General features: G+C 41.3%; 1 protein-coding gene across 1 annotated transcript in view; it reads left to right on the forward strand.

Moving 5' to 3' along the window:
• The window catches only part of SIAH3 (siah E3 ubiquitin protein ligase family member 3), a 34,643-nt gene extending 21,822 nt beyond the window's left edge, over nucleotides 1–12,821 (forward strand). The window contains exons 2-3 of the mRNA XM_078147663.1: nucleotides 3,013–3,125; nucleotides 11,818–12,821. Coding sequence (XP_078003789.1) covers nucleotides 3,013–3,125; nucleotides 11,818–12,501 — 797 coding nt within the window. The 3' untranslated portion in view covers nucleotides 12,502–12,821. The remainder of the gene's footprint in view (nucleotides 1–3,012; nucleotides 3,126–11,817) is intronic.
• Nucleotides 12,822–14,178: the final 1,357 nt, after the last annotated feature.

Below are 14,178 nucleotides of genomic sequence, written 5' to 3' on the forward strand. Positions count from 1 at the left end.
CGAAGAGTAGGACACAGCTGAACAACAACAAAGATGGTTCATGGTTATCCCCATCCAGAAGTCTTTGTGGAAACATCAGAATTTGGTTCACCTTTAGCTCTCCCCAACAAACAACATTTCTTTTCCTTCCTACAAACAAGAGATGCTACCAAGTTCAAGTATTTATACTTTGTCACAAGACGCATAAGGATGGATACATATGGTGCCCTCACAGAAGAGTATACGGTCCCCCTTACATCGAACCTTGGCTTCACCCTTGCAGTTCAGTTCAGAGTCCCTGGAAAAGATTCTTGACACTGGTTGGTGTCAATTACTCAAGTATACAATGGTCCTAGGCCCAGTTCAGTGTCCGCCTGCCCCTGTGTCCTCCGTGGTGGTGACCCTCCATTAGCTCTGGCTTTTAGTATTTGTTATTGGCCCCCAGCTTGCCTCAGGCACTTCTGGCCTTTTCCTTTTGGGTAGGGCCTGCAGCTTCTGCAGATCACCTTCACCTTTCTCCTCACTACCATCTCCTGGACATTGGCCTCCCTCCAATGTGGAAGCCCTGTCACCCAGCAATTCTTTTCTAGGGCATGTGTGGGAAAGTGAGCTCTTTCCATATCAGTGCATGCATCTTCCTGACTCCCTCCTTTCCCCTTACAATACAAAAAAAAGGAAAAGAGGCATGAACCAGGTGCCTATTTGCTGCACATTGAAGTTCTCGTTTGTGGGGTACAAATAGCCAGTGCCATGGGAGTTCAGAAGGGAAGGGGAAACTTGGTCTCTGACCCCTGGGAGTTTAGCATCTAAAGCAGGTGACAGAAAGATGAATAGACACACAATAGTCACATCTGTTGGATTGTAAACTTCCTTAGGGCAGGGATCTCAAATTATCTAAGCTCCATTCTCCTAGCACCTATAGCAGGGCGGGAGTAAAGACCTGTGCACAGTAGGTACTTAATCAATTATTATGGAATTTACAATACACACCTAGTTCAACAGAGTGCTGTTCTTCATACAAGATGTTTTACTGATCCCCCTTCCCCTTGCATACATTTTGAGGTGGTTTTCAACAGTACCGTTAGTAAAGGCTCATCCATCTGCAAACTTGTCCAGTTCTCCCTGTGATCAATTGCATGGATTTCTTAGAGAGAGAAGACAGGGAAGGGATGGTTAGAGATAGTTTCTGAAAATATGAAATCCAGCACTGCTGGCTGGCCCAGAGAGGAATGAACTGCCCAGCTTAGGTCTCCTTAGCAACATGCAGTAACCAATGGAGCTAAGCCAGAGACTAATAAATAACTATAATACCTTACATTTGCATATTGCCACTTGATTGATGAAGTGTGGAAGAAAGAACACTGAACTGAGTGTCAGAAGACTCAAATTTGAATTCTGCCCCTGTTTCCTAATACCTAAAGCCTGGAGCCTGTCACCAAATTTTTCTATCTGTGTGACTTTGGACAAATCACCTAACCTCTGAAGGTCTCAGTTTCCTTAACTTTAAAATGTTCGTTGAGGTTCTTTTCAGCTCTGGAACTATGATCCCAAGATCTTGTGGGAAGCCTTCCCTCATCCTTCCAGGTGTGAGAGCCTCTTTACCTGTTGTATTCCAAAAGACAATAAGCTCCTTGAGGGCAGGGGTTATTTTCCAACACTTAGCTGGGGCCTTGCCTAGGGTAGGTCCTTAATAAATGTTTGTTGAATTCAGTCGATACATAGGGTTGGTGAGGCATCTTCTAGCAGGAATAAGGTGGCATGCAGATAATCCCTAGGCAAGGACATTATGACAAATACTTTGCTCCCTTATCCTTAGGCAAGATATATTATTCTTTTCAGAAGGTGGCTGGTACCATGCAAAAAGCATTGGTGCTAGAGTCAGAGGACCCTACTCAGATCCTGCTTCTAATGATACCTATGTCACTTTGGGCAAGTCCTTTAACCATGCTGAATCTTGATCTCCTCATCTGAAAAATGAGATGGCCTTCCACTGTCCTTTCCATCTCTATGACTACGTATCTACAAATACATACACATGTGTAGATATACATAATATACACAGGCATGTATGTATATTAATATGCTATATATATTCATATGCCACATATATTAATACATATATAACATATTATATATAGTATATTACATATATTAATGTATCTTGCATCCAAATATATATATGTGTATATATTTTTTTGTTTCCTCGGTTTAAATCCCTTCTATAGGAATATTCAGTAATAACATCGCTTTACAATTTATCTTCCGCTTCTCGAGCAAAATTCCTGCTTTTTTCTTTAACTACAACCTTGTAAGTCAGGTATTGCTTCCTTTTACAGATGAAGAAACCAGGGTTCAGAGACACAAGCCAGGGTTTCTAACTCCTAATTCACTTCTTTCCTCACTACACCATGTCTCATCAACAAATAATCATAAGAGAGATTGGTACGTTGTGTCCTGAGGGGCTTGAGATACAGAAAGTCATAGGTTTAAAACTGGAGGGGAACTTGGAGGCCAAAGATTCCAACTGCCTCATTTTACAGATGAGGCAGATGGAGGGTAAGTAATTTGACTAAGTAATTTGACACAAGTACTCAGTGTCCAACATGGGATTTGAATCCGGGTCTTCCTGGCTCTGGGGTCCAGGTTTCTGTCCACTGTAGCATTGCTTCTGCAGAAAGGTTCACATCTGGCAAACCAGCTTTGTTTTTCCCCTCCTCTCAGCTTTCCTCAAAACCAGGTGATTTCAAAACACTAACCGGAAGTACTTTGCACCTACATAGTCACCCCTCCTCCCCTTACTCCTCAGCTCCAAGTGTTAAAAATAGCCATCCAAGAATTCAAACTAGCAAGGACTGTCTGCATGAAGCTCCCTTCATGTACCTGACTGAGAACAAAGAGCAAAGAAACCCACCTTCTAATTTGAGCTTTGTTCTCCCATTGAAAGATGAAGCCTCGTTATCTGCACTTCCACTCATTCTCTGGTTTTGTTTTGTTTTGTTTTGTTTTTGTTTTTGTTTTTTCGCTATTTGGCAGCAACCCAGCGCAGCATCTCTTGGGACTTTTTGGGTGCACCCGGCAGTCACATGAAGGCCGTTAAAATAGAGCTAGTGAAAGTGACATCCCATGAAATTGGTGTGGGGAAAACAGTGAGCTCCATATGTCTGCACAATCAATACTAGTCTTGGAAAGTTTTCCTCCTGATAAGGAGGAGGAGATTTTTTTAAAAATCCCCAATGAGTTGGAGCTGAAAACCACTTGCTACTTTCCCCCCAAAAGTCCTGGTAAGGGTTTAGAGAGAACCTGCCCACTGCTTTTATTCCACAGGTAGGATGAAGCTTAAAATGCAAATATCCTGGGAAGAAGCATACAAATCAGTTTGGGCCCAAGAGGCAGTGTGGTGGAGTCAGGAAGAGTTCACCTCCTGCTTCTGACATTTCCTACCTGTGTGGCTATGGACAAGTCACTTAACCTCAGTGAGCCTCAGTTTCCTTATCTGTAAAATGGAGTTCAACTAGATGGCTTTGAAGTCCTTTCCAGCTTTAAATCTATAATTGTATGACTGATAACAGCCTTTCAGGAGTATGGTTTTAATTTGGGGAGTAGAGAGGGAACACAAGTCCCAGGACATTTGGGGTGGTAGAACAAAAAGAAGGGTGTCAGAAAGGAAAGACTGGGTCTTAAAGAGAATTCAAGTTTGTCTTTACATCCTCAGCCTTACCACGATACTTGGCACCAAGTAGGTACTTAATTAATTTAATTGAACTCAAAACGGAGCTTCATATTTTTTCCAGGGTCTAGCTTTGGCTTTCTCACATCAGGTATTGTCTTTTTAGGATATATCCCTAAGGGAATTCAGTGACTTGAGAAGGGGTTTGAGTTATCCTTATTTTTCTGAAGAAACATCTGAGGCCTAGAGAAGTAAAATGACTAGCTCAAAGGATGGAAAAGCATTTATTAATCACTCACTGTGTGCCAAGCATTTCAGATAGAAGAACAGGTGACTTCCTTTTTTTTTTTAATTTTTGGTGAGGCAATCAGGGTTAAGTGACTTGCCCATGGTCACACAGCTACCAAGTATCATGTGTCTGAGGTGGGATTTGAACTCAGGGCCTCCTCACTCCAGGGCCAGTACTTTATCCACTACACCACCTAGCTACCCCTATGTGATTTCATTCAAGTAGCTTACATTGTAGTTAGTATAGACAACGAGTATAAAAGGGCTCAGCTTCAGGGTAGATGGAATGGCCAAGTGGTCCTTAGGATGTAACAACAGAATGAATAACCAAGAGTCTTGGGGGTACAATGAGCCATAAGGCAATAGGTGGAGAGGTAGTCTATAAGGGTGTAGTGGTAGGGTACATGTCAAGGTCCACCATCTTATCAGAAAGATTTTTGTTGGTGATTCCCTGCTTATCCAAGTGATATCAGTGACCATCTCTGCATCCAACAATTATTGGGATATTTGAGTAGTGGACCCAAAGGCAGGAGTGGAGCAGTGCTCTGAGTTACCTCTAGCATGATGCTCGACATCCACTTGGGAGAAGACTTCCCACCAAGAAGCAGCATGTGAGCAGAATCTTAAAAAGAGCTAAAGATCCTAAGAAGCAGAGGTGAGGAAGGAGTGTTTTCTAGGAATGGGAAAGAGCCTATGCAAAGACAGAGAGCCAGGAGATAAAGGGCTGACTTTGAGAAATAGTAAGTTCGTAAAAAGGAGTAATATGACACAAATTTAGAAAAGTCATATAATGAAAGGTTTTTTTTCTTGCTGAGGCAATCAGGGTTAAGTGACTTGCTCAGGGTCACACAGCTTGTAAGTGTCATGTCTGAGGCCACATTTGAACTCAGGTTTTCCTGACTCCAAAGCCAGAGGTCTATGTACCATCTAGCTGCCCCAAAGAAAGGTTTTTAATGCCAAGGTGAGGGGCTTATGTTTTATCCTAGAGGCAATGGAGAGCTATTGCTCCTTGAGCAGGCAAATGTCATGGTCATGCAAGCACTTGGGAAGTTTATTTTGGTAGGTGCATGAAGGGTGGATTAAAGAGGAAAAAAGACTGGAAGCCAAGAGTCCAATCAGAAGGTTTTGCAATAGACAAGGCAAGAGGCAAGAAGTGATGAGGGTGTGAACTAGGGTGGTGGTCCTATGAGTGGAGAGATGCTGAAGAGGTAGAATCAATGAAACTTGGCAAGGGACTGAATATTGAGGGCAAAGGTAAATTTGAGGATGATTCCAAGGCTTCAAACCTGGATGCCTAGAAGAATGGTGGTGCCCTTTAAGAGAAGGAGAAAAATTTGGTTTATGGGGTAAGTTTAGACATGGAAAGCATTGGGTTTCATTTTAGACATACTGAATCCAAAGATGAATGTGAGCTTATTCTCCAGATCCTAGGATGAGAGAATCAAGGAGTACACCTTGTATCAGAAAGGAGACCATCTTAAGACAATCAAAAGTAAAGAAAAACCCTTTATATGTGTCTCATTGTGTTTTTTTAAAATTATTTTTGTTTCATTAAATTTTCCCAATTACATGTACAATTTTTTTTAACAACCATTTAAAAAAATTTTAGTTCCAAATTCTTTCCTTCTCACATTGTCTCCCTCTGTGAGAAGGCAAGTAGTTTGATTTTGATTTGAGGTCATGCATAGTTCATTGTTACGAAGATTTATCTGTACGCCTGATCTCATCATACACCTGAAATATATAAGCCCCACAGGAGGTATTCTAAACCTTTTCCTATCTCTTTAATCCCCTAACTCTAGCTCTCTCTCATCAGGTGGTCCCTCTCTTACTTTACTAAGATGGAAGCCATCAACTGTGAACCTCCTACTGTGCATAATGCATAAATAGCATTTCTCAGTTCCTCCTTTGCCTGGACCCAGACTGTTATCACCAACCACATTAGGCATTCACCCATGAAGCCCAGTGCTAGGCATGCAAGCATATCTAGTTATCATTATATAAATGAGACCTCCAATTTTCAATTAATCAATTAATTTAAAAAGCATTTGTAGAGGGCATACTTTGTGCAGAATGCTGTGCAAGGTGCTGGAGAAGTTAAAAAGTTTAGATAAGTAAGCAATTTGTCCTCATGGAGCTTCCAGGCTAGGAAGGGTATGTTCCACAAATACAGATTCCTATCACACACAGTAACACATGATAAATGCATTGGAGAGGTAGGAAACAATGGGCAATAATGAAAGGTTTGAGGAAGCTAGAAAAGATTTTGAGTAAATTCCTGTTTGGAGCTTTTCCTTTGCCAGGGTGGGAGACTGGTAAAAAAAAAATAAAGGTCAGCTAGTGTTTCCAGAGAGCTTGATTTCAGAAATCTGGTATTTCAGTGACAGGGAAAGCTGGGAGTGGGGTTGGGGAGGGGTGCCCCACCACTGGTGGTCTACATCAGCTTCTGGCCCTGAGTGATTGACTCTTAGGTTAGCTCCTATGCCTCTTTCCCCCCTAGTGTAAAATGAGAAAGATGGTTACCTTTGCCCTTCTTCTGGTACTAGGGAGCCTTTTCTTAATTAATACTCATTAATGAGGTCATGAATGAATGTAAAGCAAATGAGTGTAAGCAGCAGTCACTTAGATTTGAGTATAAAATCCCCCTTCCTGTTGAAATGGATTACCACTGTAATGTTTTGGGAAGGGAGGGCTTTCGAGGGAAATACAATCCTGTAAATCAAATTCCTGACCTGCAAGGAGAAAGAAAGTCATCAGAAAAGGAGTGTCACGGGATATGGACAGAGACAAGCTCTTTCCTACCTGGCCTGAGATCCCACAGCCTGGCTGTTATACACCATACCAGTGTAGTTTATCATATTAGCAAAAGCATTTTCAAATTCAATTACACTGATGCTGGAAATGGCCCCATGGATGCTGTTAATCTCTGAGAAAGAATTATACCAGGTCTCTAAAGCTTCCCATTTCTAAACCCAATCTTGGAGCATTATTCTAAAGGTTAATTTAAGATCCATCGTCCAAGAGAGAAGTTAAATCTAAGTGTTGGAAGAACTGTCCTCCCTCACTTGACTGACTGAGGGAGTTTATCTGTGTGTAAGAGTTCATTAGTTTTAATTAGCGTAATCACTGATGTTGCATTAACAGTTTAGTGAGGGAAAGTAATTACTCACACATCCACCATATTAGATAGAAAGATGAGAATTCATTTTCCGAGACCATTAACATTTCAGATTAACATTGCAGCAATTAAAAAACACTTTCTCCCAGTCACCATCCCAGTGACCTGCTTACCCACAGATAGTTTAAATTAACCATATCTTTCATCGGGAGAGGTGGTGAGAAATGTAGAATGAAGCCCAAGTTGATTATTTTATAATCCCTTCTACAGCCACACAGCAAGAGTAGAGATCTTGACTAGTTCATAATGTCCTGCTTGATTTGCATAGTCACTGGGTTCAGTCTCTGCATTGGGGATTATAAACTTGGCTAAATTGTTACCCAGAAGCAATAAAGCCCAGTGAAAGCTAGAGACAAAAGAATAGGCAGGCAAGTCTAGATGGATTGAATGCTCCCTAGGTCCAGGAATGGGTATGGCTCACTGTTAGCAGGGTTAAGGGTTCATTATTCTTTCCATCAGGAGCTATAGGTTAGGGCAAGCTATTATATTTGTTCATAGAGGATCTTGGTTTAAATTAAAACATATCACCACCACTGCCAGGCCAATGGGAAATCTTTGTGCCTGTCAGAGACATTCCAATTCCTGAAAGACCAAAGGTCCCTCCAATCCACCCTTTTAAATCATTGAGGGTCAAATGAAATGAAACAGTAGCCATTTCCCCTAGACTAGAAATTCCCTGCTCTCCTCAGCCCTCATCCCTCCACACTCTCCTGAGTTTCAGAAGTCTCCATGACAGACACATCATTTTCCAAGTCAGACACTCAGAATTTTTTTCCTTTTGCAGGTCACTGAGTGTGACCGCAGAGTCCTAGGCCAAGAACATTAGGAACTCTTCCCTGGGGTTTGATGAAGAAACAAATATACAAGGGTCCCAAGGCTGCTGCCTCAGAGTTTAGAGGGGAAAATGTGGAAGGAAGAGACAAGAGGTCTGTGGAGGGAGTTAATTAAGCTGAATGCCACCAGCCCTCTCCAACTAAAGGCACTAATAGAAGAGCCTCATATTTGCTTGGCAGTCCACATGTTTCATCATACTTGTGTATATGATAGCTCTCTGGCACCTCACCAAAGTGAAGAATAACAGTAGAAATACTACTACTACTACTAATTATATAGCACTTTAAATTTTGCAAAACACTTTACAAATAATATCTCATTTAGGGGCTCAAAACAATTCTGGGAAGTAGATGCTATTATAATCTGCATTCTACAGATGAAGAAACTGAGGCATGTAGAGATTAAATGATTTGCACAGGCACATTGCTAACAGCTACTGAGGTATCTTTCTGACTCCAGGTCCTATGCTCTGTCCATTGCACTACCTGGCTGTTAGGTTAGGGATTATTATCTAAATCTTAGATGCTGAGGTAAAGGAGGCAAGGTGTAACAGGGAGAGAACCAACCTTAGTGTTAGGAAGAGCTGGGCTGGTCTCATCTCAGAAACATACTGTCTGGGGGCAGCTAGGTAGTGCAGTGGATAGAGCTCAGCCTTGGAGTCAGCAGGACTTGAGTTCAAGTCCAGACTCAGACACATGACACTTACTAGTTGTGTGACTCTGGGCAAGTCACTTAACCCCAAATGCCTCACCCAAAAAAACCAGCCAAACAAACAAAAAACATACTGTCTGTAAGACCCTGGAAAGTTATTTAACCTCTCAGTGCAACAGGAAACCTAAGACTGTAAGTGGCAGAGAAAGTGGCAATCTTTAAAGGATGAGGGAATTGCCTCAACAGGGATTTCCTAAAACAATGAAAGCATAGGTAGGAAGGGAAGGGAGGGGAGGGGTAGGGAGGGCAAGACAAAAGAGGGCAAGGGAAGAAATCTTATGATTACCATTTGATAGATAAGGAAACTGGCTCTGAGATATTCAATAGCTTGCCCAAAGTCAGGCAGGTAAATGGAAGGAGTTGGGGCAATAGTACAAAGCTTCTGACTCCCACTGTAGGTCTACTACACCCCTGCCACCAACCCCATACTACCCAAGAAACAAATGTATTCAGGCAGCATCATATATTGATGAAACAGGACAGAGAGATTGACAGAGTATTAGCTTTACAATAAGAAGACTTGGGTTTGAATCTGGACTCAATAATTACTAGAACCATAGATTTAAAGCTGAAAGGTGCCTCAGGGGTCATCTGGTCCAACCATTTCTTTTCACAGAATTAAACTGAGGCCCAGAGAAGTTAAATGATTTGCTCAAGGTCACACAGATAATAAGTGGTCTACCATTTATTTGAACCCAGGTTCTCTGATTCTTTCCACTATATCATACTACCTGTGTGATGTTGGGCAAGTCCTTTTACCTCTCTGGGCCTCAGTTTCCTCATCTATAAAATAGGAAGATTGGATTAGATAACCTCTTAGGCTCATTCCAGCTCCAAATCTTATGATACTATTGCCTCAAAACATAGCCATACATGTGATTTCCTTCAAAGGATGGTGGCTAACAGAAGAATGGGGCAGCTAGGTGTCATGGCGGATAAAGTGCCAGTCTTGAAGTCAGGAAGACCTGAATTCATATCCATCTTCAGATGTTTACTAGCTGTGTGACCCTGATCAAATCACATGTTTGCCTCAATTTCCTCATCTGCAAAAAATGAGCTGGAGAAGGAAATGGCAAAGCACTCTGGTATCTTTGCCAAGAAAACTCAAAATGGGGTCACAAAAAGTTAGACACGGCTGAAATGACATAACAGGAGAAGTAGAAATTGGATTAGAGTGGCTCTTTTTTAATAAAAAACATCAAATACATGGTGATTCTGGGTAGAAGAATTGAAAAGATCTCGGGGCTCTACTCATAGCAGCCACAGCTAAGCCACCCACCAAAATATATTATTTCCCAGAATGCTAAATGTAAAGGAGTATGGACCATTAGTATTGGTGTTTTCATTATGGAAAGATAATATTGAATCATGCACAGTACAGAGTCAAGAAGTTGAAATCAGGAAGATCTGAGTTCAAATCCTGCCACAAACTAAGTGTCCCTGGACAAGTCACTTAACCTCTGTTTGTCTAAGTTTCCTTGTCTGTAAAATTGCAGATGATTGTAGTACCTACCTCCAAAGGTTGTTGTGAGGCTCAAATGAGTTAACATTTGCATTTGCAAAATGCTTTGTAAATCTTAATGTGATAGATAAATGCTAGTAATTATTTTAGCACCAACTTTAGATGTGAAAGAAAACACCACTTTTGTAAAGGCAGCAATGGCCATTTTAAAGCCACCAGGGTGCTGGTGACTATCTTTTTGAAGCATGTATGCAGTAATACAGGCAAGAGTTTTGGTACCATTGAGGAGATCAGGTCAGCGCTCTGGACTGATGAAGAGAGAGGATTGTTCTTCTCCCCTTTAAGATGCAAGCACCCTGAGTTCAGGGAATGTTTTTGCTTTTTCTCTCTCCCCAGCACTTGGCACAGTGCCTGTCATCTACACGGCATTTACTAAATGCTTGATGGTTGATTGCTTGATTCTCTTACTATAGCCTCTCCCTTGGTAATTTTCTATTCCCACAATTTCAACCATTACCTCTTCATAGAAAACCGTCAAATCTTTACTTTCAGCCCCGTCTTCTCTCTTTTAAGCCCCAGGCCCCCATTTCCAACTGTCTAAAGAAGATATCTTACCATATATTCCATTGCACCTTAAATTCAACTTGTTTATGAAATATGGTTTCAAAGAATCACAAAATCTCAGATTTGGAAAAACCTCAGAAGGCATCTAGTCCAATGAGTAACTGACTAGTCAACAGTCAAGAAACATTTATTAAGCGCTTATTATGTTCCAAACACTGTGCTAAGTTCTGGGGATACAAATATGGGGGAGGGAAAGACATTTCTTACCCTCAAGGATATCACAGTCTAGTGGGGAAAGAGACAATACACAAAAGGAGACTGAAAAGGGAGAGGAGAAGGAGAAGGTACCCCACTTGGGGTGCATGGTGGAGAAGTCAGCCAAAGAAGTCTCAAAGTAGTGTAGCCTGGGGAGAAATGAGGAGATATCTGAGCTGAACATTCTCTTTAAATAGAGATTTGGAGTTCATGGCCTCACCCTCCAATCAGAGAGGCAGAGGGTAGGGCTGAGGGGGAGTACCAATTCTCATGATATCTTCTAATTACGAATCAAAAAGGCTTAATTATTGTTTTTCCCTGTGAAGTGATCTCTAAGAACCATAAGTTCACAATATACACGCCTCTGTTTCAAAAATACAAATCTTGTCATTTTTACTTATTTGTTGCATTATAATTGAGTTTTTCTCTTCTTTAGCAGAAATCCCAGGCTAGGGTTCTTCTCAGTTATGTCATATCTTCCTCACCTATGGGGTTCCTCAAGAAGCAGGAGTTCTTAATATGGAGTCCATATGCACATACATATATATTATATGTAGATGTATTGTATATATATGTATATTGCATATATGTGGATAGGTATATCTCAATATATCATATATACATATTTAATTATATATTATCATATATAAATATACATATAATAAATATTATATAAAAATACATTATATTAATATAAATATATAAATAATAATATAGGTATAAATATACAGATATTTAAAGTATAGAACTATTTTATATAAATATATTATATATAATTGTAATACTCAAAATATTAAGAGCTCCTACCCTAGAAGCTTCTCAGACTGGGGAGAAGGCCTAGTCCCATTTCTCACTAACCTGTTTCTCTTTCCCTTGCAGTATGTGTCCACCAGGCGTGCAGTCACGCAGAATACTCCAGAGCCAGCTGGCTTCCATCCTCACCATCATATCCACCACCACCGCCGCCACCACCACCACCAACAACACCACCATCACCACCACCGCCATCACTCCCTCCCTCACCTCCTTCACCATCAGGAGGCGGTGTTGCACGAGGCACCGCTTCCCCTCTGCATCTGCCCTTTATTCTCCTGTCAATGGGAAGGCCAGCTGGAGGTGGTATTGTCCCACCTGAGGCAAAGCCACAGAATCGACATCCTCCAGGGAGCAGAGATAGTCTTCCTGGCCACGGACACGAACCTCCCAGCACCAGCTGACTGGATCATTATGCACTCCTGCCTGGGCCACCACTTCCTGCTGGTCCTGAGGAAACAAGAGAAGTATGAGGGCCACCCACAGTTCTTCGCCACCATGATGCTGATTGGAACCCCAACTCAGGCCGACTGCTTCACCTACCGCCTGGAGCTCAACAGGAACCAAAGGCGCCTCAAGTGGGAGGCCACCCCCAGATCAGTCCTGGAGTGTGTGGACTCCATCATCACTGATGGCGACTGCCTGGTACTGAATACCTCCCTGGCCCAGCTCTTCTCTGACAATGGCAGTCTGGCAATTGGGATTGCAATCTCAGCAAGCAAGGTCCATGCCCCTGAAGTTGAGATCTAAAGGACAGAGACACAGACACACACCTCCTGCCTCCAAGAACAGCAAACCATTGGCTGTGTCTCCATGGTTTCTGGATGTCAAGACTCTGGACTTTTTTCTTCTTTTTTTGGTCTCAGGTCTTTTGTGGTTTTTAGTATTTGTCTGCCATGGGCGTTATGTTATGTATACATCCTGTGATTTAAGGTCTCAATATAATGTATTTCCTGTTTGTTGGTAAAATTTTATGTAGTATTTTGAAGAGAGTTATCCAGTAAGAATGGTTATTTCTATCCACCATGACTCTCCATACACACCCATGCACCCAAACACATGCATATGTATATGGGTGTGATTGAACAAAACTAAATAAGTTCGTGAAACCATTAGCATATGATTGGGCAAAACCCAGCAAGTCCATGAAATCAACTAGAAAGATACATGGTGTCTTAAAAGAACTAGGTTACTTCTTCCTCCTATCTGTTTCATAACTGGCTAAATCTGGAGTGTCTATTTCCAGCATGTCAAGTAAAAAGGTCTAGTTGATCCAGACATCTGGCAACCCCTAATTAGCACTTAACCACAAAGATGACATCTGTATGCAGTATTGGGGGCAGGGATAGGAATTGTAATATGTATTCCCTACAAATATAGCCCTGTGATTCAAGATGGACATTGAATACTAAGTGCAGTTTTAGAAGGCTCTCATAGGTTTCTTCTACTTTAAGAGACAGTGTTGTTCATTGGAAAGAGCACTGGCCTTGGAAGCAAAGGATCTGGGTTCAAATCCAGCTCTCATTTGTCACCCATGTTAACTTTGGTATTCTTTTTTATCACAGGATCATGGGAATTTACAGTTGGAAGGGACCTTAGAGATCATCTTGTCCAACCCCCTCATTTTACAATAAATGTTTACTGAATGAATTTTATGGATGAGGAGACAAGTCCAGAGAGTTAAAGGTCACACAGATAGCAAGTAACAGAGTTGGACCTTGGTCCCAAATTTTCTGACTCACAAACCAGTTCTTTCCCAATAGAAGAGGATAATAGTGAGTCTTATCTTCCCTTGAACCAGACTCAAAATCACCTTTTTTGATGCTCTCCTGAGCATTCTCTTTTCCTGTAATTTTCAAGATGAATTCACTGTGACATCAAATGTGAGAGAAGGAAGTAAAGGGAGAAAAAGCCAAAAAAGAAAGTAAAGCAGGCATGTTCTCTCTCTGAAACGGAGTATTTCCCCAGATAGTCTGCTTCATGATGCAGTTATGAAGCATGTCAGTCCCTTCATCTGGCTCTTAATACTTTATAACTTATAGCTCCATAATGACATTGACTAGGATGAGCTTAGAGTACAACACATAGATCCCATGACATAAATGAGAAATAACCCATATTCAAAATAAAGGGTCCTCTGTTTTGTCTTCAGCAAACAACTAAACAGCATCCTCTTCATAGGTAGTCCTTCATATATTTGAATTCAATGCAATGTAGTGATATTGATTCAGTACCTATGATGGGCAAGGAAATGGTAGAGTACATGCAGATGAAGAAGACTAGATTCCTGCCCTAGAAAAGCTCACTACTTCCCAAGAGATTTTTCTCACTCATATTATATATTCTAATCCATGGACACCACCATTCAACATATAAACATGATCATTGGAAATGTAAATACCGTTGGCACCCATTGGTCCATACATT

The sequence above is a fragment of the Phascolarctos cinereus genome, unplaced genomic scaffold (assembly GCF_003287225.1).
Source record: "Phascolarctos cinereus isolate Bilbo 61053 unplaced genomic scaffold, phaCin_HiC Scaffold_7;HRSCAF=346, whole genome shotgun sequence".
NCBI classification, from domain to species: domain Eukaryota; kingdom Metazoa; phylum Chordata; class Mammalia; order Diprotodontia; family Phascolarctidae; genus Phascolarctos; species Phascolarctos cinereus.